Source organism: Centroberyx gerrardi, chromosome 2 (genome assembly GCF_048128805.1).
Source record: "Centroberyx gerrardi isolate f3 chromosome 2, fCenGer3.hap1.cur.20231027, whole genome shotgun sequence".
Lineage (NCBI taxonomy): Eukaryota > Metazoa > Chordata > Actinopteri > Beryciformes > Berycidae > Centroberyx > Centroberyx gerrardi.
In genome coordinates, this window is record NC_135998.1 from 33836438 (window position 1) to 33860006 (window position 23569).

The window sequence follows — 23569 nt, forward strand, 5'->3', positions numbered from 1 at the left end:
GCTCTTTAAACAGACTGAATTTTGTGGTATTCCTTTAAGAGAACATTTTTAAGCAGATTTATGTCACATTTCTGCCTCATTAGACAGTATAAAGTGACGAGATGTGGGGGGGGGGGGGGGGGGGTAGCATGTGACTGAGCCAGATGGGTTACCATGACGCCCTCTGAGAATAATTTTTTATTAGTAGTAACAAGAGACAAGAAGAAAGGAGGGAGGAAAAGAGGGACTGAAGAGGAGAGTCAGAAGAGAAGGTTTATTGAAGAGAGGCAGGGTGTTATGATCCACCATGTGACCATGTGACTTCACTGACCACTGTTTGTTCACTCAAAAAACCCCAAGAGAAGGAGAGAGGAAGCCAGGGAGGAAGGAAGACAGGGAGGAAGGAAGAGAGGAGTGAAGAAGGAGAGAGGGAGGGGATTTAGTGGAAACGAGGAGGAGGACTGAAGAACCGAAAGTGAGAGAAAAAAAAAAGGGGGAGAGAGAGTGAACTAGATTTAAGGCTAGGTCACATTCTTTCTCCCAACGTGTTTGATTTGGTCGGTCCAGTCTGGTTGGACTCCTGTAGTGTGAAGCGGTTCAAGACTCGCCAAGACTGAAATCTGACAGCGATCCTGGAGCGAGAAAAATAGAATAAACTAGAAGAGCAGTCATTTGAAAGAGCAAAAAACACTCATACTGACATTTTACATCAGTAGAGATTCCCAACTAACACTTGCTCCACTCTTGACAAGCTGTACAATTTTGTTTGGAGGAATAAATCTCAGCTGCTGTACAATTTTACAGTTTTATTTAGAGGAATAAATCTAAAAAAAATGGTATAAAATGGCAACCTGCCTGCATCGATCCGCATAAGTATGCAAATCAAGTGAAAGAATTCTCATACAAAATTCTTCATCAGTATTATCCTTGTAATAATATCACTTCAAAATCCATTTGTAATGTAAATGTAAACTGTAGCTTCTGCACCGTGGAGCAAGAAACGACAGAACAGCTATTTTTTAATTACTGTGAGCTGTTGTGGATGAATGGGAAAATGTTTTTGAATAACAGAATGGGACAGTGTGTGATCCCTCTTCTTCATCTCTGCCTCATCGCCTGGTCAACACCTTTCTGACGGGACGGCAAGCGTTCACTCAAGACCAGTCGTTTAGTCTGAACTGCCCATTTGAACAGTCTGATCTGGGCTTTATGTGAGAGAGAGCAAAAGGGAGAGACTCCCTTTTAATGGCTGGATGTTTTAACAGAATAGTGTGAACTAATTCACTTAACAACTGATCCTCATCATTAAATCTCCACACACACACACACGGCTGGGGTCAACAACCCCTCATTCATGTAAACACACACTGGGAATAGGAGTATAATGGGTAGAAGGTAGTAAAACAGTAAGTCAATAGAGTCTTTTTGCCGATGGCCCAGACACAAATAGAAAGGTCAATAAAGACCAGAGTGTGTAAATGTATCTATTCAGTTACTGCAGGTCTGGAATGTGTCTGCTGGGCGGATTGCAAAACCAAGAGGTCGCAGGTTTCATCCCCGCAAACGCCAAGGTGTCTGTCAGCAGCTGAAGTGCCTTTAAGCAACACACTGAACCCCCGTCTGCTCATTTATTCTCTGGATAAGACTGTCAGATAAATGCTTCAACTACAAATGGAATGTAAATGAGTGTGCCAGAGGAGTTAGGGTTAAGGTTTCTATTATTTTAGGAAATCTCTCGAAAATGGAGTGTCCTGGGGGTTTGTTGGGCATTTAATGTAACTGGAAGGTTGCGGGTTTCAATCCCTGGACCAGTAGGGAAATCCCAGGAGGGGTGGGGTGAAGGCACACTCCTACCTCCCCTAACAACTACTGTTGAAGTGCTCTTGAGCAAGGCACTTAACCCTCAACTCCTCCAATGCATGTAACTGTGAATGCAAAGCTATGAAACTTAAAAAACATCTTCAGAGCTGCACTACACAACTTGCACAGCACAGATCTTTGCTCACATTCCCCTTGTTAGCAGTACACTTTAGAGATAAAATGCATGTGGAAACCATGACATTACCTGTTGCCATTCACCATGTTAAAGTACCCAATGATGACGCTCTGAAGAAGGCTCTGTGCCGAAACGCGTAAACGTTTTTCTATTGTGATGTGAGCCAATAAATAAGTGAAATGTTAGTATTTTGTCCTCCTTGACTTGGAAATTTGAGATGTGCTACCTTTCATAGTTTTTGGAACATGCTCTGGATTTTGGGTTTAGCACTCCGCTGAGAATCCCAGTGTTGAAGCACAACCGCCTTTTCCAATTCAGTTATTAGCCACCGTTTGACCCAGAACTTTATCCAGCCCAAAACCATTGTAGATGGGCACACGCTGTGAAGTAATAAGCTGTGGTAATCCCTGGCTTTGTTTGTAGAAGCTAAAAATACATGCCTACTTCCTCCTTCTCTTTCTTTTCAAACGTTCCTCTACACAACTGCTTTGCTTACTATACAATTAATGAGCTGCCATCCCACCTAGAAGTTTGTATGTGTTGGTCTCAGATACTTTTAATGTTGTAATTGCTGTTTCTATCCTTTAGCGTTAAAGTAACACTTTTGATAGTTTTGAAATCAGGTCTATGACAGGACCACAGAACTTGAATGGATAGAAAGGACACCCTAGCAACCACCTAGGTACACCCTAGTAAACACCTAGAAACTCCCTAGCAACCACCTAGAAACACCCTAGCAACCACCTAGTACACCCTAGAAACCTCTAGCAACCATTTAAATGTTAGGTTTTTCTTATACTTCCTTTGGTAAATCTAACATGGCTTCCATATATTTTTTATAATGTTGTCATGTAACTGAACATTGTTTCATGTGTTAGAATGTTCATCACAGCTGCCACTAGAATGTTCATACAAGTGATGCCGTTGCCATGGTAACACACCATCTTCCTGAGCCTCATGCACCAAATCAACACTGATTTCTATAACATTATCAGACATTCTGTTTCAGCTATGAGTGAACCAGCCAAATGACCATTCAAGAGTGTAGGTTTGAATGGGAATGACCGTTCTATCAATTCAAATTCTATGCGTTTGAGTGGACAAACAAAAACTCTCCAATCAACACTTGTCAACTCCAAATAAATGTCACTGAAAAAAACAACACTTCTTAACACTCGAAAATTTGCTGTGTTTCACTTGACTTGCCAAGAAAACACTGTGAGGGAAGCACTGGTTTGAATCATTTGTCACTGATGCCAAACATTCAACAAATGGACTCATTCACAGAAATGTGAGGGTCTCTGTAGCTGAAGTGCTACAGTATGAGTGGTAGGATGCTGGTTTCTGGTCTGTAGTGAAGCGGCAGCATGTGAACTGGCGCCCCACAGTGGTGAGAACCAGTCAGGACACACTGCTGCTGCAGAGGTTTAACTGAACCTACTACTGCAATGCAGACAGACAGACAGATTTGTTCGAGTGTGTGAGGTGTGTGTGTTTTAGAGAGGATAGGAAAGAGAGAGTTAGAGGGAAAGGGGGAGGTCATAAATGTGGCCTCTTTTATATAAGTCTTTCTCCCTCTTCTGTCATCGAATTGGCTCGTTTTTGGGGAGCATTTTTGTTTTTCATTAAATGGATCATGAGACTGTTTGCAGCCTATCAGAGTTTCCCTGAACCACTCCGTGTTTCTGTGTTTGTTTGTCGACACAGAAAGCGTGGCGGGCAGCCGAGGATGTCAGTGACGCAGCACCAAGAGAGCGAGCCCTGAAGAGCGTCAGTTTCCAGGAGTCGGTCAGCGTTATCACTGACAGGCCTGCAACCATGGAGCTGGAGAGCCAGCAGATCCAACATGGCCCCCTCAGCAGCCCCAGTGATAGAGCTCACAATGCAGTTGGTGTGAGAGTAGAGACCCCTGACAGCGAGGTGGTTCAGGTGAGCAGGATCTCTGACACTGACACCAAAAACTCATTCTCGGGCATTGTTTGCCTCGGCCTTGTCAGAGTCTCGGGCATTGATCTTCAATTTATTGATTTCCAACGTCACTTTTCTTTTCTTTTCTGTTTTTAAATAATCTGTGTTCCACCACCGAATGCCTGCATCATTGCATATTACAAAAGCATGAACAGGTGGGTGTTTTCATCTACAGCCGGTTCAGTTTGATTAGCAGCATTCCTCAGACGCTGTATGTGGGTCAATGACACAATGTTCATTGTTCGTGTCCAAATCTAAAGAAACAAATATAATATGTAAAATTATTCCCCAATATCTGCTTCATGTCAAACTGCTCTCATTTTATTGAAATGCAAGTTATATTTTGGAGAAATCATAAATATGTGTCCACAGAATACATTCTTGTGGACTTCAAAATGCATTTTAAATCCATTTTGGTCAAATTTTTTTTCTCTCTTTTGAAAACCTTATTTGTCATTGGCCCATATACACCACATTGGATATATGGATATTCAAAATGAAAATAAATATATGCTGTTTTTTGGGTATCATATAGCAATTTTAAAAGATTTGCGCACTATTCTTATATTACTCCTAGAAGAAGAGTGGACTCATTCTGGTGATCTTGATTTTGGTGTTAACTGCCTTTTAGGCTTGGTTTGTTCTTGGTTTTGATAAGGCCCGGTCTTGGTCTTATCTTGGTCTCAATTTTGGGTAGTCTTCTTGACTACAACATTGGGATTAGTTCGCCCTGCTCAGCCCTGACAAGGAGACCAATTAACCAATAAGGTACACCTTATTGATTAATCAGAGTCAAGAATGCAATCATAAAAGAGAGCTAGAAAACTCAAAAACTCAAAGTGCTGCTGGATGACACATTTGCACACACATTTGCATGGAACTTGTATGGGTTAGTCTAATTTCAGTTAAATGTATTTAATTTGTTTGATATTGATTTTCTTTCAATTTGAGGAAATCTCAAGATACACTAAGCTAACTGGAGCCTTCAGTGGGGTAAAAGCAGTAACTTAAATCAGCAGGTCAACTTCACTTTACCCAATACTGTGATACTGGGAGGAGCTTGAGGAGTATTATAACAAAGTAGCTGTAAGTTGCAATGATTTAACGATCTATTTTCTGTGTGTGTCTCTAGGAGATCCGCTACCTGGACCAGGTGTTAGACGCTGCCTCGGATACGCCCACCAACGGAAACTCCTCCCCTTCAGAACACAACAAACCAATCAGCATCGACGGAACCTCCCCTTCTGTCCGTGTGTCAGCCTTGCCTCCTGTCAGTCACCCGTCAATCACTGTGGAGGGGCAGAGACAAACCACGTTCCTCTACCAAGAAGAGACCGCCATGAGAACCAATGGACACGCGGAGGAGGAGGAGTCGGGGCGTGGCAGGGCGAGGTTTGAGCTGAGAGCGTTTCAGGAGGAGAGACGACCGGCCAAACTGTTTTCCCCTGGGGAGGAGCAGGAGGTCAGAGTGAGGAGGAGACGGCCCTCCGAGGAGGTAAAGGCTGTCAGACACTGTCTGAGTAATGAAGGAGCAGATTCAGTGTTCAGACAACCACAGTAGCAAACACTTCACCATGCTACTGTGTTTGTGCTGATTTGATCTAAGTGATTGCTATCTGTAACACCATTTTTATCATAAAGTGATAAAAATATATGATCAGATGCCTACACATGTCTGGAAAGTCTGGAAAAAAAAGCATGGAAAAAAGAAATCGGTAATTTCCAGGTCTTGACAAGTTTGGAAAATGCACAAAAATGTTGTGGTTTTGGACTGCTGCCATCTCACATAATCTGATATTTGTTGCTGTGAAGAATAACCTTCATCTATAAAGTTATATGGCAGAGTTAATCATACTGAGCACCAACCAAAAGCTTCAAATCAAATCAGTAGAAATTACGGTCTGGAAAAAGTATGGGATTTTGAAATTTAAACTGTGTCGTAAACATGAGTAACACAAGCACATGATCAGCTGCTGAGACAAAAGGTCAGCTTTCCCTCAGAAATAAGGAAACAATGCTGACCCGTGGAAACTTAAAATCAGCCAGCTGTACATTTTATCCTAACTCTAACCCTAACCCTTCAAAAGTAGTTGATGCGATTGCTCACATGGTAACTGACCTCACTTGACCTCACAAGCATCTCCACTGGAGCAGTTGGGTACTAAATGCCTTGCTCAAGGGCATCCCAACAGTGACTATGTTTACCTGGACAGCAATAATCCAATATTAACCCATTAAGACAATAATCTCAATAGGTTATTGCCATGTAAACAGCATTTTCTGATTAATGTCATAGTCGGAGCATAATCGCATTAAGACGTGGAGTATTCTGATTTTAGCCGCATATTGAAGGGCATTTTAGACTGTAAACACCTTAATACAACTACAGTATGACTCTCTATCCGAGTATTTGTGGCTTTTTGCAACACAAGTGGTGATCCAACTGCTTGACGCCACTCGCTCTACCTTCCAGTGGTTGGAACTTGTTTACAGAGGAAAAAGATGAGTGACAGGAGAAAAAAGAAGTGCCAACATTTTGGGTGTGAGGCTGAAACTGTCACCATCGAAACTTTCAATAAAGGCTTAAACTGTCCATGTCTCCAGTGATTCTCCTTTGTCCTGTTGATTGGACAGGACAAAGCATAGCATGTAGCTGTAGCATGTAATTCTATAAACAACCCATGTAAGCAACGTAATCAGAATATTGTGTCACTTAGAATAGGGCCGATAGTCAGCCATGATCTTCATGGACAATTCAAAATTTTACCTGGCAACCTTCCAGTCATAAACCCACATATTCAGCCTTTGAGTTTTCTGCTGCTCAATGTTAAATGTTTTTTTATGGCATATTATTAGCGACGCTCTCTATACATATTCAGAGTGTTTTGTTTGCCTCTTCTCCTCTTCCCTCCTTTCTTCTTTCCTCATCCTTCCTTGTTTGTTTCCCCTCTCAGGTTCAGGAGTTGGAGCGTGAGCGTCAGGAGCTGATCAAAGGCCAGGCAGTGAAGAAAAACCCTGGGATCGCTCAGCGTTGGTGGAATCCCCCTCTGGAGGTAGCTGCACTATTGATTTTCTATTGTTTTCTATTTTTCCTGCTCTCTACTGTTCCTTTGTATATGAATTGTGTATTAAGTTTTGAATGATTGAATAGTTAGTTGCTTGGATGGATGGTTGACTGACTGACTGACTGACTGACTGGTTGGTTGGTTGTTTGATTGACTGATTGATTGATTGATTGATTGATTGATTGATTGATTGATTGATTGATTGATTGATTGATTGATTGATTGACTGATTGATTGATTGACTGATTGATTGATTGAATGAAGGTTCCTTTGGAAGAGCAGCTGGACCCAGATCAGCTTGAGTCTCACAGGAAATACCAGGAGAGGAAACAACAGAGACAGAATCATGCTTACACATACACACAGGTAACAGACGCACACACACAGTCACACACACATACGCACACACAGGCACCATACCATTTTGAGGCAATGTAGGTGAGCAGTTTTATTACCAACAATGATTAACTGTATTTGTAATTATACTTTTTCTCACAACTTGCTATGTTATTATTGATTTTATCCTGTTTAGCAAAACCTACCATCACAGAGAAATACTGTCCATCTGCCTTACCTCCAACTATGGCTCAAGTCATGTAGACTTGCCTGCAGCGTTGGGTGGTAAAAAAAGTGTGGCAGTAAAGTAAAGTAACCTTTACTCAGTAATAAGCAGCGTATCAAATTTCCATTTCAGTTTGATTGATAATCAGTTTGCGTTTGAGGTTTCAGTTTGAGTTTTTCAGGTGACATAACACACCCGCTGCCATATTGGAGGTCCTCAGCTCTTTGACAACAGTGGCTGTGAACAGCTGATTGTGTTTGTAAACACACAACTTGTCCGTCTCAACAGAATTTAATAGACATGTTTAATTTCTGTGCTGTTTCTGACTGGGAACTGATCATTTCACCACTGATACATCTAATCGAATTTGTGTTTAGAGGATGTCAGCTTGTTAGCTAGTTAACCATAGTATCTGGCCCATCACTGTCTTGTTGTTAACACATCTGATTAGCACACACATTAGCCAGCCACAATCATTAGGTTGTAGAGAAAAAATCAGTTTATAGTTTTATAATAGTATCAATCAGCAATACATCTGTACATGAAATATTACAAAAAATTTCAAAAACATTGCATGGTGGTGGAGGAAAAAATTAAAAAAATATAATTCATCCAATTTTCTGGAATTTCAATATTTAATTTTTGCTGGCAAAGATACTTGTTTATGAAATTTCGTTTTAGCTCTTTTGCTTGTGCGAGTTAGACACATTAATGATTCGATGAGTTGTAACAGGTGGAAGCCCTGTTAGCAAAAGCCTGCTGTACTGCATTGTTAGTAGCAGCGCAGAAGCTAAGAAATGTGTGATTTAGGAAGTTCCCCTTATTTTAAAAGCAAATGTGTGGGACTGATTTAGGCTTTAAATCAGTGGTTCAGTGAAGAGAGAACATGACAAGGGCCACAAGGTAGCCTATCTCGCAGGGGCCCTAATATTTGTTGTTGTAGCTCCATGAGTAGACCAAAACACTAATGCTGCAGGGTTACGGTTTCCTTTTCTACTTTGACTAGCCATGCTAAAAATGTATGCTCATGGTAATTAAGTTGCTTTGGATAAAAGTGGCCACCAAATGGCAACAAAAGTATGGCGCTGTTTTTTCTCAAGTTGAAACAATTTCAACTTTGTCTGAAGTGCACCGCTTATCAATGTCACTTCAGAGTTCTACCAGCCAATGAGGCTAACGTTTTTCATAGCAACAACACCCGGAGACGTCTTGTCAGCACTCCCCGCTCCAGTGCTCACCTGACGCTGCCAAAGCGCTCAGCACCAGCACTGGTTTGTGGATAATGCCATACATGTACATTCATGTACAGGAGGTGCCACCAACGACTCAACAGCACACTCCAAGAAGTGAAGATGAGTTTTGACTTACAAAGGAACCTACCTGCTCATCACTACCTGAAAATCATTGATTCAACTAAGAACTCAGTTGTGTTCCCAGGATTTACCATCACCAACACCCTCAAATTTAAAGAGAACATACTCTGCTTAATTAAGAGATCCCAACAAAGGACTGTGGTAACTGAAGAAGCTCAATGTCTCATAACCAACCCTGGTCCAATTTTAGAAGTTAATGATGGAAAGCATCTTCACATCTTCCGTCACAGTCTGGGTCTTACGGGGTGTACGAGTGTACGAGTCCAAGACCACCCACCACCTCAATAGCTTCCTACCAATAACTGTCACTTGACTCTCTCAACCAGCCTTCCAACTCAGCCCCCATACACCCATGTATTTCTGGGCTCCTCCTCGCAAGATTTTTATGCCCTGCTAATACACTCATAGTCATTCCATTTACAACCATTTGTAATGTAAAGTAATGCAATTCAGTTGTCTTTATTGTCTGTGTAAAGCAGTCTGTCCTATTTTTAGATCAGAAACCATTTATTTATATTTTCAGAAATAACATTTGATCATAAATCTTGAGATTCATGATTTATGAGTTATGGGGTGGAGGGAGCTCTGGACCTGGTGTGAGGGAGGGACTTGATTTCTGGAAAACTGATGGATGAATCTAGCAACATTGGACATAGGTTGGGCAAGGGACCTGACATTTCTGGAAATAGGGTGATGGAAGGATCTGACATCTCTGAGAATTGGGTTGAGGAATTTAGGAACTCAGGATGAGGGAAGAATGGGTGATATGGCTTCTTTGAAGGAGGAAGGTATCACTGACATCTCTTGGAGGAGAGTGGAGGGAAATCTGGGATTTGTTTTAGTAGGGGGAGGTAAATGGCCCAGTTCTCTCTGTGGGGGATGTGAAAAGTATAGTATAGCACCAAAGTATATTCTGAGTGCACAAGACAACAGGACCTCACATGCATAGGGACAATGTAAGACACAATAGACTATGTATTACACTACTTTCAGACACTATGTTCATTCAGGCCAGCATGTAGTATGGTTACAAATGTAGAAGAGCTGTAGGGAGTGCCAAATACTGCATTTGACCAGTACACCATGAGATAGCAACACTAAATAGGATAAGATGTATCAAATAAGGTTGAAGGTATACATGCTTCGGCAGACATTGTGAATAGTGCAAGATTGGTAGCAACAAATGTCATGGTAATACGTAGTAACCTTGGTAGTTTTCCAGACAGTTGTAAGGTGTGGTAAGGAGGAGTCCAGAGATTGAGCTAAGGAAGAGAGTTGTTTAAACAGAGTGACAGCTTTTGGGAAGAAGCTGTTAAGATGACAGGGGGTCTTGGACATAATGGACCAGTACCATCTCGCGGAGGAGTGCAGGGTTGATGGCAATCCTTGCTTTCCTTTTCTTTTCCCTGGTGTCATGCAGTTCCTTAATGGAGAGCATCTTTCACTCAGCAGTTTGGACGACACAATGGACATTGTCCTTCTAACAGCAGATGGACCAAAATTGGACTGTGATGGAGGATGTGAAGATGCTTATTGATTATTGTCCTGGACCAGTCTCTGGATGTGAGATTGAGCTTCTTGATTTGCCCGAGGAAGAACATCCTCTGTTGGGCCTTCTTGATTAAGCAGGAGATGTTCTCATTTCATTTGAGGGTGTTTGTAATGTAGGTACTTGAATGACTCAACTTAATTCACAGGTGAGCCATTGATCTCCAAGAGATAATGAACAGGTAGGTTCCTTTCAAGTTGAACAATCTGGAGTGTTTAACTCCAGATTGCCATGTCTTGAGGCAGTCCACTTGTCTATTGTAAATAGGAGACATTGTAAGTGAGACCCATCAGGGTGATGTCATCTGCAAACTTGAGCTTTTTGATGGACAGTTGGCAGGAGGTACAATCATTTGTTTACATGGGGTAGAGGAGGGGAGTACACATATCCCTGTAGTGCACCCATATTCACAGCAAAGCAGTGTGACCGGTGGTGTCCAAGTGCACAAATTGCCTTCAATCTGTCAGGACATCCGATATCCACCCATAGATTGAGGGGACAACGATCACTTGCGACAGTTTGCCATGGAGAACTTATGGGATAACATTAGACTGACCCATAGATGTTGAATGTGTTTTTGTCTTTTCTACCCCATCCTCAATTCTCTCCCCTCTCTTCTCTCTCCTCTCCTCTCCCCACCTTCTCCTTTCTCTTCTGTCCTCTCATCCCTCATTGCAGCCCCAGGTGTCAGGTCCTCCCACAGTGGTGACCTTTGACCCAGAGCTGACCAGGAAGGAGGACATTGTGGAGGAGCAGATCGACTTCTCGTCTGCCAGGAAGCAGTTCCTGCAGGGGGGACAGACCAAGAGAGATGTGGCTCCTCAGATATACTCTGCCAAGCCCTTCTCCAGATCTGTAATCAGGGGCAACCAAGGGACTGGTGACATTTTTGCAGAAACTGCCGAGGGTCACGTGACCTGGTCTGACGACCAGAATGAAGAATTCACATGTGCACGCGCTGTAATGACGATCCTGCGTGATGAGGAGGAGGGGAAGAGCAAGTCGCATCCATCCTTTTACCCAGAAGAGTCTGACTCAGGATTGGACGACTTATCTGTCCGTTCTCAGGACACTACCATATTTAGCTTGGATTATGTTTCCGACAGCGGGGCTTCGCTACCGCCTACCCCACTGCCCCTTACTCCAGTGTCGCCCCCCACCCCCCAGCCCACCACGCCGGTCAATGGGCAGACCAGTGGCAGTCCGACAGAAGAGGAGCTGGAGTACCACGCAGGCATACTTGTCCAAAATGCCATCCAGAATGCCCTGGCAACTCAGAATGGAGAGGACTGGCAGCCATCTCTCCCTGACCTGACTTCTTCTCCATCCTCTGCTTCTCATCCTCTGCCAAGCTCCGCCCAGCTCTCACCTCTGTCAAGCAGTCCAGCGCCAGTTTCTTCCTCCCCTGTGTCTTCTGGCCCAGCCCCAGCTCTCTCATCTCCTGTGTCTTCCAGCCCTACTCCATCCAACCCATCCCCTCTGCCAGACAGACAGGCAGAGGTATCAGTCATTTTCCAAGAGAAGCCCTCAGACTCACTGCAGCCCCAGCAGCAGCAACAATCTTCCAGTCCGACACAGCAACCCCAGCTCCAGACCCCCTCCCCTCCCCACTCTCAGCCCGTCTCCCCACCACAGAGACCCAGAGAGGGAGGCCCTAGGATCAAGGTCCAGTCCTCTTACGCCAGAGCACTCGCTGCCTCAACCCCAGCTCCAGCTCCAACTCCAGCTCCTGCCCCAGCAGCCCCTGTCACCAGGCCAACCCCAGTCTACCGTCCTCCCTCTCCCCCAAGTCCAGAGCGACCCGAGTTCAGCTACTTCAGTAAATACTCAGAGGCGGCTGAGCTGCGCAGCACAGCATCAACACGAGGCCCCGAGACAGAGGCAGCCAGTGGCCCGTTCCGCCTGCGCTCCAAGAAGCAGCGAACTTTGTCCATGATTGAGGAGGAGATCCGAGCAGCACAGCAGAGGGAGGAAGAGCTGAAGAAACAGAGGGAGACACAACCTGTTGTCATAGTCCGCCCTAGCAACGCACCTGGCAGCAGTCATGGCCCAGTGAGGACAGGGGTGAGGCCAACCACCATATCCCCGGCAGATAAGATGAAGAGCAACAGCCTGCCAGCTAGACTCACCCTGACAGCTAGGACAGCACCAGGTTAGTTATTACTCTAACGCTTTACCCCAGCGCAGTAGAATGACAATTACTCTACCACAGAACTTGAATGGATAGAAAGGACACTTCCTAGTATAATGTAATGTAAGCTTTGATTAGTACAGCTAACATTGATACAATAGAAATTTAATAATACTGTGATGGAAATGAGCATTGTGTCATATGCATGATGATACATGAAACTTAGGACGACGAAGTTTCCTGCCACTGGCATGTTCAGCCAGTCATGTCGTTTCCATATAAATTCATCAGCTTTCAGAGTCCCATGCACACAATTAATGCTAATTTCCATGAAAACAGTATCAATTTCTCAGTATCAAACATCATTCATATTTTATGGCAATAATCCTAAGTGTACCAGCCAGTTTATAATTTTTTTTAATATATTGGGAGTTTCCATTCTGCCCATTCTAGTTCTTTGGGCTCTACTTTAACAGTAAGTTCCTGCTCTGACATCTAATGTCAGACTTGATTGACCCTGACTGACACAACAGCTAACTGGCTAGTGTTTCTACCAGTCTATCTTATTAGTTGTTGCCATTTGCCAGGAACATTATGTTGGGTATAGGGTGCCCTCCAATGGACTCCAGCTGGGTTCAGGCTAGACCTGCACATTTAACTGTATCTCTTATGTAAATTAACATAGCAGTAGTTACAACAGTTATCAATAAGTGAACATCTAACTACAGAAAAAAAAACTGTTGATGTGTCAATTGTGTGTCTCAATTTTAAAACTACTACTACTCATTTTGATATCAAATCCACTTTTGAAATATGATCAGGTCAATTTGTTGCTGTTAGGAAACCCCTCTTGTTGGAATTGTCTTAACTCATTAATTTTTCTACAAGACCTTCAAGACATACAAAGGCAAAGTTATTGCTAAGTTAGCAAGCCAAACAGTAACCGTTGACACATATATGGCTAGATAGAATGGCAATTGAAATGGTGGGTATTCACCAAACTCTGCCCAAATCTACACCTATGCATTTTACAGTCTGTTGACAGCAAGACAGTCAACTATGTAAAAGTCAAGGAGTAACAATGTTACTGGTTATGGACTTTGTGAAATATCATGGCATTTTTAGAGGTGTATACCAGACAGGGAAAATCTGTATTTTCCTACATGCTTAGCATATGTAATGCATTAGATATTGGTTTTCAGCTGTTTTTCTCCACAGCAGGCCCAACTGTTGGAGCAACTAGACTGTTCAACCCTTTAAAACTTTACTGCAACTACTACTTTAACCTTACTGCAATTATGGAGTGTGCTTTTAAAGGATCACGAGAAAAAATGTGACAAAAAACACTAGGGATTAGCCTATTTCTAATGTTGCAGCAACTTGTGACATAGTTTCAGTGTTTTTCAGTTCCCTCTGTCCTACAACAAACAGTGTTTTCTCACACTTCATGTTCACAATCATCACAAGCCTGTTTCTTGGTTGGTGCTTACATATGAAAGCTGGTACAAGCTTGTGTAGGTGTGAAACTTAAGGTGTGATGTGATCACACTTACAGTTCGAACTGCAGTGGGAAAGTTTACCGTGATGCATTTTTGTATTTGGGGCCTTTAGGTTCACACTGCCTTATTACAAGTGAACCAGAGTTTGGAAACAAAAGTCACATGACTCACACGTAGCTTGTTTATGGACAGAGTTTTGGTAACCTGTCATCCTGCCAGGTTAGAGATTTTGATTCCAGTTCCTGTAAGTTTAGCTCAGCATGATGGACTTGTCTTCTTCTCTGGTGTTCATACCAGTTAAGAAAACATGAAACTGAATATGATGTGAATGAATGATGAATATGATAGCTGTATATGTATCAGTCCAGACTTCATTTTGTTCTGCTAGGCTTTCCAAGCATGAGGAACCGCTGGCTATCCGTTGTCGAAATCCGTCTCCTTATACCCATAAACCCTTGCGTTTTCACGTTGTTTCCTGTAGTTGTTTCAGATTACGTTCTCCCTCCTAACAAACTGCACCACAGTTCTCTTGTTAGAGGACTGAGGATGGCATCGTTCTCGCCTGGCCAAATGAACCGAACCGAAGGATTATACGCTCCAGAGTTCAAATAAACCGCTCCAAACATATTTGGTGTCTAACTCTGTGTGTTTTTGTGTGGTCTGCAGGAAAGATAGAGAAGGTCCGACCTGCACCGCCCGTCTCCCCCTCGCCCTCAGAAGGAGCGCTGTCCGATGCCGGCAGCGAGGACTCCAGCGGGTCGCGACCCAAAAACTTCATGCAGACGCTGATGGAAGACTATGAGACACACAAGGTGAAGAGGAGGGAGAAAATGGAGGACAACAGTGTAAGTATTTGAGCATGGAGCGAGGAAAGTAGAGAGACAGAGAAAGAGGAAGCGGAAGAGGCTGACAGAGAGTGACTGATTTTTAATATGTGTACTATTTGTCTGCACAACAACAAATAGAACGTAATTTCATAGCTGTCAGTCTCAGAAAAACTGCGAAAACAAAACACAACAAACCCTTTCTATGGCTATCAAAGTCAGTATTTTTCACTTTTTCATTCATGGTGATTTGGTCATTTCAGTACAATCGAATGCTTTCATCCCTGGCCTGCTGGTATGAGCAAATACTGTACAGCACCAGAGGGACTTTCCCAGCCAAAACCAGGAAATGAAGCTGAAAGTAAATCACAGAGACTGGGGATTTCTGTCCTGACTACATCTTTTTGCGTCATTTTATCTGAAATATTGTTGCAAGTTGTAAGTATTGTAAGTTTGACGTTGCTCAGGACATATTACCTCATTGTTTAGGGTTCGAAAGTCTCTCTTGAAAAGAGGTTTTGTATTTCGAGAGACTAAACTGGGGAAATAAAGGCATCACAAAAAAGAGTTATCTGCCACAAAATGGCTTACTAAATGCTTAAATGTAATAATGTAATAATAATGTAATAGGTAATGTTTACGCAAATTATCAAATTTCTAGTAATAAATTAGATTTTCATATACATTTTAGACATTTAGCTGGCGCTCTTATCAAGAGCAATGATTTCCAGACCACCCCGTCTGCATTATCTATTATAAAAATAGTTGCTTTGGAGTTTTTTGCATTCTCATTAAAGTAAAAATATATACAAAACAAACTGGATGCCAGGAGAATGACGATGATCCACAGTTCAGCCTCTCTTCTCAGTTTGTAAATGCTACGCTCAGTTTCACATTCACATTGAGGCAGAGACTGCGCTCCAGGGCAACATTACATTTTTTTAGTCTGCCTACCAGTAAGTAATCATACATCATAAAATAAGCTTAGCAAATAACTGTGACCTTGCATTCATACTTATCAAGCTTATTTCAAGATATTTAAGTTTAATTATCTTGAAGAGATCATTTTGCAGCGATGTTGTTGCTGATGTTGTTGTTATTGTTGATCCATGATGACATCACACGTGTTGACTATGTGTACTGTTGCCTCTCTCCTGCTGGTCGGTCAGTATGCCCGTTTGTTGCTGGCTAACGAGGTAACCACTGAGGTACCTGTCGCACCCCCACACCTCCTGCAAACCCGTCTACCTGTCCAACCCGCTAACTGCCTCACTGACAGACCTGGGTCAGACTGATGCATCCCTGTACATTTTATGGCTGATTTTATTCATAAGCGGGATGAACAATAGGTTACACCCCCTTACGATTTTGTGGTTTTATAGATTAACACATATCTGACCTTTACCAAGTCCTAACAGTAGATAAATTCAAATTTATGTGACAGTATAATCTCAGAGAAAGATTTGTCAAAAGGAGCAAGTTTAAGATTTAGGTTATTGAATATAGATGAGACAAAAGAGTGGAGTTGTCAAGTAGCAATCACTTATTTCGCTCCTTTAACATGTTTAATGGTAAACATGGCTTTGACTGTATACGTAGTATTTCAAAGGTATGAAACTGGTCCAGATAAATATGTATATAAATCTGTATTTATATTTTTTATGTGATTGTCCTGTATGAAATCCTAGACTGAAGTATTTACACACAGTATCTGATCCCAGGTCTGCTTGTGGTCTCACTGCTGTACTGTTCTGCTCTGTGGTTTTGGTACTGCATGTGCTTGTCCATGGATTTGGTGTGACTTTTGACCCCTAAAATGAGTGATTATACACCCACAAACACACACACACACACAGTGTTATGCACTTGCCTATTGTATATGAAATGTGTGCAGGACCGAAGAGATTTGTTCCGAAATGAGATATCCACCACTTTAGATATCCACCACTTGAAAAAAAAAAACTTAATTAAAACAAATCATGATGCAAAGATAACAGGTAACATACATTTTTGGCTCTAATGAACTTGGATAATGACTTTTTTTTTCTTACCCAAAATGGATATATAGACTCTCCGTTCCTCTTGTAAATACACAGTATAGGCTACATCACTGAAAACTGATGAAAGTCATATGATAGGGTCTTTTAAGAGAAAAAAAAAGTGAATACTTGAAAATATAACCAATTTGTGTTTCTACTGGTGGATGTTTGTGTCTTGATCATCAGCGACTGGAGGTCATAGTTAGGTAGCACCCACCTTTTTATTTACCATAACATTTATTGCATCTTAATGTTGTCAGAATCATATAGTCCGTCCATAATCATCATTACAATCATCAGACCTAAACAGCATACTGCTACCCACAATCAACCTCACCCCCACCCTCTCTTTGGTACCCTGGAAACCTGCGATACCGTTCCTTCCTGCTCGCAGACATCTGCCCTGTGTGTGTGTGTGCCTCAGCATGACTGAGTTGGAGTTTCTGGATGATTGGGGAAATGAAATGTGGAAGAATTCTGGTGTTCAGGCATGAAGCTTTATTTCCCTGAAAATGGAAAAAAACAAACTATAGTTTTACCGTCAAATACTTCAGGTGCGCTTGATTTTGGTGTTTTATTTGGGACAGATATATCTTAAAGCCATTAGTTCTGAAAACTTTACTGCAGGAAAGCTTAATGAAGCGCTCCCAAAGTGTTTGAGATGCAACGCATGCCATCTGAGTGTCACTGTGGTGTTTGTTTGTGATTGCGTTGCAGTTACATCCCGTGTTGGGGAACAGTGTGTGTTATATTGTCGTGTCAGCATATCTTTAAAGACCCCAATGAAATGAAAAATAACAGTTTTTTACCTTTTTGCCAATGTTGCTGGACTTAGTGTTCACCTATTCACCAATGCAGACCAAACAAATGACAAAAAATGTTGATTTATAGAAATTTGTCACGAATTTGGTACACAGCACATTTCTGTTGACGACTCATCCTGCACTCGGAGGTGGAGACAAAAATTTCATCCAATGACATTTTGATAACCATTGGAATTATTCCCCGCGCCACCCACTATTTTTTTCTAGCATGCAGCTCAGTTCAGCTGCAACATGGACGAGTGCAGACTCCTGCTGTCCGCCCACTTCCTCCATATCTCATTAATATTCAAATAAGCCCCTCCCACTGACGCTCCCTACCCTAACTTTCTGTTTCATTCAGAAATACGTGAATACACGGAAGTAAATCACGCTCTCCATGCCACTTCATGGGGTCTTTAAAGCTCATGTCAGCTATTACTTTGCTCTGAATGTGACTGCTTCTTCTGGCTTCTGATTGGCTGTTGTGTTGTGATTGACAGGTTCTGGAGGCCACTCGCGTCACCAGGAGGAAGAGCAACATGGCGCTGAAGTGGGAGGCCGGTATCTACGCCAACGAGGAGGGAGAGGAAGAGGAGGAGGAAGAGGAGGAGGAGGAAGAAGAAGAAGAGGAGGAGGAAGAGGAGTAAACTGCCCCTTTCTGAGACAGTTAGGGGCCAATGAGTTTTGGTGGAAAGGAGGAGGAGGAGGATGGAGAGACAGGAGAAAAGAGGCAAAGAGGAGGAGAGGGGAAGGCGAAGGAAACGGGACGGCCAGCAGTATTTATTTTACTAATAGTATTCTGATGATCACATGACCCACTGGCTCGACCAATGGGGCTCGTCCTGGAGATGCATCGGCTTGTGATTGGTTGACCAGAGGATTGAAGGCATGGCTGACAGTATGAAAGTGACTGAGAGACTTTTACAGTTTTAAACACTTGGAGAGTCACGTTGAGGTGAGTTTAGAGAAAAAGAGTCAAAGTGCAGTAAATAATGTCAACGACGCAAGAGACGCTTTCTGAGGACATGAAAGAGACAATTCAGATACAATTAAATGTTTTTTGATGGTTTTTAGAGCGTTTCTGCAGTGTTGGTGGGGAAACGTGTTTTTACAAGTTGGCAGACGCTGAAGGACTTAATGAATATTTCTATATTCTTAGGATTTCTTCTCACATTACAGTAATTTCACTATTAAAATAGGAGCTAAGGATTTTATAATGAGAGGTTGCCTGAGGCTTGTTGACACGGGTTTTGTTGTTGCACGCTTGATTGATGTTAAGCCTTTTCCTCCTTAGACTGTGTTGAAGGCTTTTGATTGGCAGCAGGGAAATGATACAGAAGATAAACAGGTATCTTGAGATGCAGAGTGATTGTCAGCTGTTAAATGATACGAAAAGAGTAAAGAAAAGAGACGGAGACCTGCATCGATCTACTCCCAAACCGGTCAAAATCATTTAAAAGACCCTAAGAATACATTTCAAATAGTTTTCTGTCACTTGCTGAAATGGAAACAGTGATGTTTCTCCCAACAAAACGCCGGTCTGACATGTCAGCAAGGCCCAATCGAATACTCAGAGATAATGTAATCAGTTTCAGAGTCATTTTTACCCGGGTCTGATGATGATGATGATGACGACGTCTGAGCAGAGACAATCAGCGGACCCACTGAGAAGCATCACTTACAGGGCAGTTTTTTTTTAGATATGTATTATAAACAGGACCCATGAGGCTGAATGCACTGTAACCAAGGCTCGGGTGTGACATGCGTATGACAATATGGTTTGAGCATCTGCAAGATTTCTCTTCTTAAGTGCCGAAGGAGGATCAGCTTCCTGAAACGTTAAATGTTAGCGGGGAAATTTAGCAAAAACTGACTTCCGATCAGCAACATCCTTAATCTCTGCCTGAGGTTGTCTCGCTGTTGTTGGATGCATGACATGTACAGTATATTTTATCCTCTCCTATGCTATATTACCTAGAGAAAATAAGCAATGTGTATGACCACAGTAGATAGATAGCCTATGATCACTACTCTTCAGTATTCTCAGTGACTTCACATCTATAAAGTGCAGTGTGTTCAGACGCTCGGGGGTTAACGGAGAGGGAAGCTAACTGCGGGTCATGTTTGCGTCACTTCGGTGTGTGTGTGTTAATTAAAGGCCGGGTCGGGGGGGGTTTTGTATTCTAAAAATCACTTATTTTACCTTTGCTGGCGACGTTGCTTTGTTGACTTGTGCTTTCTGATGTAAAAGCAGTTGTTCCATGTATTATACTGAGGTAGGACTGTGTATTTGATATATGAAGATGTATGATGAGATTCCAGTGGGGCGACTGCCGTGTATCTGCTATACCTTGCTAGCTGAGGATAAAGTTTGATGAAAAATGTTGAAAAAGCTTTTTTTTTTTTAAAGTTGTTATACCAAAACAGAATGTTGTGATTTAGAATAGACCATGGGTCAGACGTATTCAAAGCTCTATCTAAGTCTATTTAAGAAATACTGATTGTAGTTTGCATGACATTATACTCCTTTCCTATTCGTTCACAACAATAACCCAGACTCCCACGCAACAAGTAGTGAAAACAATAACAAAACAATGTGCCAGGGCAAAGTGTGACATGGACTGTTCTCAGTAGAAAAGCCCGTTAAGAGGCTGAAGGCTTCAACAACGGCCTTCTCCTTTTCCACAATCAAATGACACTATCAAGAACTATTTATGATACTGGAGGAGATTTCATTAGGTGGGCTTGTCAGTTTTATATTGATCTTATTATGATCTTTGACTTTGCCGGGCGACAAACAGGGGAAGGAGGAACTTTCTGCCTTGCCAAGTCCGCAGCACGACTCGATTTTCTGTTTTGTAAAACGAGCGAAAACCCGCTGCAGCAACGTCCCGCCCGCCTGAGCCTGACGATCCTGTGGATTGGTCAGGACCAGGGGCCGAAAACAAGGTGGGGGTTAAGCGTCAAAATAGCAAACGCATCGGAATGAAATCGGGAAAAAAAACTCTTGGAACCGACAGGACGGGAATGAAGATCGGAAATACACGGCAGCAGGTGATAAATCAAGTTTCAACGCGGCTGTAGATGATTTTGAACCACTTTAACTGAACAGTAGCAAAGTAGCTGTTCTACTTTTCAGTCGTGGCTAGCTTAGTTTCACCATTTTGAGTCTTTTGAGGTTGTCAGCATCAGGAAGTCGGCAGGACAGAGAGGTCAGACAGACCGTCCCGTACACCAAAGGTCCCGGTTCTGACCCCACAGCAGCCAATGCGTCCCGTTCAAGTGTCCTTCAGCAAGACACTGAACCCCTGCCTCGCTCCCTCGCTCACTGTAACTCACTCTGAAGTATACATGCACAATTACATTTTCAGTATTGGATTGATCCCTCCACCCACCGCTCTGGTTTCACGTTGACGATGCCTTTTGCACAAAATGTAAAGAATTGTGGGATGCATAGCAAACGCTTGAGAGTAACTTCTTTCTCGTTTCTTGGGACGAGCCCATCGTTGAGTTTCTCTTGCCGAATTATCTGACTTGGCTGTCTTCTAAAATCTTCTAATTTAGCTTTGTGGGGGAACCACAGTGTCGCCCCTAACTCTTCCACTCACCACCACAAACCTAAGAAGTGAAAACCAACATGTTGTGCCTCCATGATGCGTCCATTTCCCCCCCCCCGAAGAAAAACATACATCGGTTCCTTCCTGTTCCAGAGAATCTTTGTTGTTGTTTTTTGTTGTTTTTTTGTTTTTTTTTATACACATTTAATAATATATAAACTGAAAAGTATTTAACGGACTTATGTCCCCTTTTATGAGACTGAGATGTTTTTTGCTGTGCGGTAGAAACGTATAGAGAAGCGTGTCTTTGATACCACAAACACAGTGGAGGTACAGTGTTGCCAAGTGATGCTGACATGAGGTTAAAACAGACACACGGACAGGAAGAAACTGAACGAGCGAATCAGAAGCTGAGACACGGGATGTTCGCTCGTACTGTGAGACGTGCGGTCGTCGCTGACAGTGAGACTATAATTAAGAGATTTTTTTTCAGACTTCGGAAACAAACGGTATGAAAAACACTTGTTTCTTGAAAAAATAAAAAGACAAATAATCTTATGTTGATGCACTTCCCTGTGACAGATAGATACCGGAGGAAACATAGGATAAGGAAGGAGTTTTTAGGACGAATAACGGAAATAGATTCTCTGTAACGGACAATAGATTTAAAGTGGCCTACTTTTCTGATGCCATATGTATGAGCATCTGTCTGAGCTGTATTCATGGTGTGTGTGTGTGTGTGTGTGTGTGTGTGTGTGTGTGTCTGTCGTGTGTCTGTGAAGAGACAGACAGACAAATTTGAGTCAAAGCAACAAAGACAACCGGCTTCTTCCCTAGTTTACTGTAGCCACGGCACTTCAATGTAATACTGTATTGCTCTACATACACACACACACACACACACACACACACACACACTCATCGTTGTCATTGTTGCTTCAAAGTACAACAGTAAAATCTTTTGGGGTTCTCAATACTAAATATAATGCTTATGAAATGGTATCAAACATCATGCACACACCGAGGAGTTATAAATTGTGTGACTTATTATTATTATTATTATTATGCTTCCGTTGTTTGAATTCATGGTGCAGAGATGATTTTATTTATCATTTTAAATGCTGTGCGCTTGTTTCGCTGCACCTGCAGGAGCCTCGGTGGGGTGGAGCCGCTGAGCTTCACCGAGGGACTGAGCACCGAAGCACAGACAGTATTTTTTTTTTTTGTTTTTTGTCTTTTTTTTTTTTTTTTTGCGTGATAAAGCAATCCTATTATAACCTCTGTTCCCTATGTTAACCACTTGTATGCTCATATTCTGCTCTGTTATTTTATAGCACATGTAAGGCTCACACTTATACACCTACTATATATTATGAATATTTTCTCATTAAAAACAAAACCTGTAACTGTGTGATTTCTGCGTGGTTCATTTCTAACTTTGACTTGAACTCAGGACAAGATGGAGAGGATCTCAGACGTCAGAAGTCTGAGGCTTTCCTGTCGGCCTCCAGATGAACAATTTGGGAGATTTCTGATTTAATTTATGCAGGTCGAAATCTTACAACATTAGAAAGCCGCCTTGTTTTGCGGAACCTACTGCTGTTTTTCTTTGCTGCATTTCATATTTAGTACTGCTATTACCAGCTGGCTGTTTTTTTTTTTAAGAGAAAAAGGAAGTCACTTTTTTTTGTTTTTTTCATCATTGTTTTGGGGGCATTTTTGCCTTTAGCTGACAGTGAAGAGAGACAGGAAGGGGGAGGATGTGTGATAAAGGTCCTGGGCCGGATCTGAACATACGACATTGCAGCTACATGATATAAAAGTACTTTAAGTCTGAAATACAAAAGCGAAAGCATGTATAGATTCATGGATTTATTTGAGTGAAAAATGAAATGACTCAGAATGCTGCTGAGACTATCAGTGTGTGTGACTGTATGAATGTAAAGTGCGGCGATGCTGACAGACAGTGTGTGTCCTCAGTGAAAGCCTCCCAGGATATATATATATATATATATATATATATATATATATATATATTAAAATGTTGAATTGTCAGAAATGTCACTTCTGGCAAATATCAGCCGGATCTGTACCGGTCTTAAAGTCGGTAAACAAAGTTGAACTCGTCCAAAATAGAAATACAGTTAAACACGTCACCACATACAGATCTACGTGTACTCGCTGCGGCTCGGGCTTGTTTGTTTATTTACTCTGCATTAAAATG

At 42.2% G+C, this 23569-nt stretch overlaps 1 protein-coding gene across 1 annotated transcript in view; it reads left to right on the forward strand.

The window, feature by feature from the left end:
• The window catches only part of palm2akap2 (PALM2 and AKAP2 fusion), a 184841-nt gene extending 164214 nt beyond the window's left edge, over positions 1 to 20627 (forward strand). The window contains exons 11-17 of the mRNA XM_078288919.1: positions 3683 to 3904; positions 5076 to 5438; positions 6898 to 6996; positions 7273 to 7374; positions 11171 to 12644; positions 14789 to 14967; positions 18289 to 20627. Coding sequence (XP_078145045.1) covers positions 3683 to 3904; positions 5076 to 5438; positions 6898 to 6996; positions 7273 to 7374; positions 11171 to 12644; positions 14789 to 14967; positions 18289 to 18435 — 2586 coding nt within the window. The 3' untranslated portion in view covers positions 18436 to 20627. The remainder of the gene's footprint in view (positions 1 to 3682; positions 3905 to 5075; positions 5439 to 6897; positions 6997 to 7272; positions 7375 to 11170; positions 12645 to 14788; positions 14968 to 18288) is intronic.
• Positions 20628 to 23569: the final 2942 nt, after the last annotated feature.